Source organism: Onychomys torridus, chromosome 21, assembly GCF_903995425.1.
Source record: "Onychomys torridus chromosome 21, mOncTor1.1, whole genome shotgun sequence".
Lineage (NCBI taxonomy): Eukaryota > Metazoa > Chordata > Mammalia > Rodentia > Cricetidae > Onychomys > Onychomys torridus.
The window spans coordinates 2,534,015-2,537,742 of NC_050463.1; the positions used below are offsets into that span (position 1 = coordinate 2,534,015).

Genomic DNA, 3,728 nt, shown 5'->3' on the forward strand with positions numbered 1-3,728 from the left:
AATGGAGAAACTGAGCGGGTGCCCGCAGGGAGCCCCCCACCCACCGGTGGGACAGATCTGGGGGTTCCCTGCGGCACCGCAGACCCCAGGCTTCCCGGGGGCAAAGGGTGAGGGCTGTGGGGAGGACACCAGCTCCCCCCACACGTCCAGCCAGCAGGGAAGGGATGGGAGAGTCCCAAGAACAGTTAGCCAATTCAAATCAAAGTGGGGGTCCAGAACACGGGGTTCCAAGTGCGCAGCCACGCTACACCGGGAGGGATCCGCGATCTCAAGAGCTGCCCGCACCTCAGGTCCATGCCAGGAACACCCTGGCCTGGAAGGGGGTGGGTAAGGAGGACGCGCGCCTTTTTTATTTCCCACCCCCGCTGCGGAGGGGAGGTTCCGATCTGCAAAATTGCGGTTCCAGGTGGAGTCGGGGTGCGGGCCGGGGCCAGGCGGGCGCGGGGTGCGTACCTGGGTCAGGCAGAGCGGGGAGGAATACATCCCGGGGCGCTGGCACCGGAGGCGCAGAGGCCGAGCGGCCGCCGAACTTACTGAGTCATTTTTGCAGCGGCTCCTCCCGCTCCTCCCTCCGCCGTCCTCCCCGCCCCGCGCCGCCTCCCGCCCGCCCCCGCTCCCTCCCCGCCGCCGCATCCAACTTTCAAAGAATCGCCGACAGCAAACAAACAAACAAACTGTGGCCCGCGGACCCGAGTCCCCTCCCCCGAAACCCGTCCATCTGCGCTCAGGTTCCAGGGACGTGGCAACCCGGTCCAGGGCAGATGGGGCTGAATCGCAGCGGCCCCCACCCCACCTGTGCCCCGGACGCCCCCCACACCCCTTCTGTGCCCCAGCTGCCCCCCACACCCCACCTGTGCCCCAGCTGCCCCCCACACCCCACCCCCCCCCCACCCCCACCTGTGCCCCGGACGCCCCCCACGCCCCACCTGTGCCCTGGACGCCCCCCACGCCCCACCTGTGCCCCAGCTGCCCCCCACACCCCACCTGTGCCCCGGACGCCCCCCACGCCCCACCTGTGCCCCCAGCTACACTCCACCTGTGCCCCAGCTGCCCCCCACACCCCACCTGTGCCCCCAGCTACACCCCACACTCCACCTGTGCCCCAGCTGCCCCCCACACCCCACCTGTGCCCCAGCTGCCCCCCACACCCCACCTGTGCCCCAGCTGCCCCCCACACCCCACCTGTGCCCCCAGCTGCCCCACACACCCCACCTGTGCCCCAGCTGCCCCCTAGCCCCTCCTGTGCCCCCAGCTACACCCCCTTCCCTGTCCACACCCCAGTCCATCTGTGCCACACAGTACCCCACACCCTATCTGTCCCCCACACCCCATCTGTGTCCTGGGCTGCCCTCCATATCTCTTCTGCCCCCCACAACCCACCCCACCCCGGCTCCCCTCACACCCCATCTACCCTCTATATCCCACGTGTGCCTCCAGCTGGCCCCCTGCACCCATCTGCCTCCCACATGCCACCTGTGCCCTTGGCTGCCCCGACACCACACTAGTGCCCCCAAGCTCGGTCAGTTCCAGCCGGGAGGAGGGGAGCAGGGTGGGGGGTCCTCAGGGAAGGTGCCCTGCAGGACCCCAGCTAGACTGTGATGCTACTGCTTGCTGAAGGGCAAGCGGGGTGCCCCAGGCCACCTGGGGTCCCAGCAGCCAAGACCCAATCTTAGCTTGATGTCTAGGCTACCCATTTCATATATGGGGAAACTGAGGCACAGGGAAGTCTCACTTCAACTTCACATTTCTTTTTTTCTTTTTTCTTGAGACAGGGTTTCTCTGTGTTGTTTTGGAGCCTTTCCTGGAGCTCACTCTGTAGCCCAGGCTGGCCTTGAACTCATTTTGTAGCTGAAGATGACCTTGAACTCCTGACCCTCCTGCCTCAGCCTCCTGGGTTGACAGGTGAGGGGCCTTGCACAGCCGGTGGCCACCTTGTGAAGGAGACATTTGGCCAAGCATGGCCCCCGGCCAGTGTCCATTGCGTTCTTACAAGACTGGACCAATGGCCGGGGTGGCGGCGCCCAGGGATGCCAGGGACAGAGCAGGTCACCTGGTCGACAACCACACCACGGGAGGTGACCAAGACGCCAACAATAGCGAACACGTGAGGAGCGCCCACAAACACTGGCCAACCCACCCTGGAGAGTGGACCCTGGGACGCCCATGTTCAATCCCTAGCACTACAGAAACCTGTATGGTAAGCCCTTGTACTCAGGAGGATCAGAAGTTCAAAGTCATCCTGAGCTACGTAAGTTCCAGCCCAGCCTGGGATGCATGCGATCACAGCTCAAAACAGGGTTGATAACACCGTACACAGAGAGAAGGTGCACAAATCAGAGAGGCACATTGGGAGTCACACTGTAAGCAATCAGACCAAGAGAGACCACACTACAAAAATGTAAAAGTTTAGATTTTATACTTTAAGGAATAAGAAACTACTGGGGATTTAAAAAGTGTGTGTGTGCTGAACTCGATGTTGTATTTACATATCTATATCGGTATAAAATAATGGTTATAAGTGTTTGTTTAAAAAGGTGAAGTACAAATGTCAATTTAACAAGAAGTTGTAGATTTTCAACACTGTACACAAACTCCTTAGTTATAAAAAAAAACAAACAAACTAAGACGTACGATAAACACACACACAAAACACCTGGGGCGCCTGGGGTCCCACAGCCCACACCTGTCACCCCAGCATCGAGGCAGAGGCAGGAGCATCAGAAACCCAAGGCCAGCCTGGGCTACGTGAGCCCATCTCGAGCACCTCCTCATACAAGGGCTGCACACAGTAGATTCAATACACGTGCAGTGGGGGTGTGGCTCTGCCCCAGCCCACAGACAGCTTGGTCACACTGCACCTCAGTTTCCCCTACGGGTGTCTCCCGCTCTGGATTGTGAAGAGGCAGGCACACACCTGCAATGAGGCGACGGTCTGCCTAGGGCGCAGCGGGCCGCTCAGGTGGACACTAGACTTGTACCTCAGAAGCATATGACTCATTTGTTAAAAAAAAAATAAAAAGTGACCCCTGTGAGTCCGAGGCCAGCCTGGGCTACAGAACGAGATCCAGGGCAGCCAGGGATACACAGAGAAACCCTGTCTCGAATAACAAAACAAAACAAAACTGAATATAAAAATTAAGCCGGGCGGTGGTGGCACACACCTTTAATCCCAGCACTCAAGTGGCAGAGGCAGGTAGAGCTCTGTGGGTTCTAGGCCAGCCTGGGCTACAGATGCTATCTCAGAAAAAAATATTTGTTGTTCTTCCTAACAGCAGAGCAGAGGGAGAGGAGGTGACCACCAACAAAAGCCTTAACACCAACAACTGGGAAACAGCACCAAGTCCAAGGGGGGACAAACCATTCCACGGCCTCAGCAGGGGACAACCTGAAGTAGCTGGGGGAGGGTGGGCTGTTCTCAGGAGCTGTCTCCCAGGTAGGGCCGCACTCAGAAACTGCTGTCACTAACCCAGCACTGTGGGAGTTTGGGACAGGATGTCTCAGACTCCCTGATTTCCAACCACTCCAGCCGCAGTGACAAGTCACAATGTCCCCAGGGCACAGTCAGCCCTGCTCCAGACCCACAGCTGCAGAGCTCAGCCCGCAAGGAGGAGTTTCACTTTCTTTTTTGTGTTTGTTTTCTCAGCCAGGGTCCGGGAAGCCCAGGCTGGCCTTGAACTCCGGCTTGGCCGCCTATACTTGAGAGTGCTGGGAAGACAGGCAGCTTTGAG

General features: G+C 59.3%; 1 protein-coding gene across 1 annotated transcript in view; it reads left to right on the forward strand.

Annotated features, from left to right (window-relative positions):
- Positions 1 to 1,234, forward strand: part of LOC118571893 (nuclear factor 1 C-type-like) — a 15,964-nt gene extending 14,730 nt beyond the window's left edge. The window contains exon 5 of the mRNA XM_036171230.1: positions 407 to 1,234. Within this exon, the coding sequence (XP_036027123.1) occupies positions 407 to 1,234 (828 nt within the window). The remainder of the gene's footprint in view (positions 1 to 406) is intronic.
- Positions 1,235 to 3,728: the final 2,494 nt, after the last annotated feature.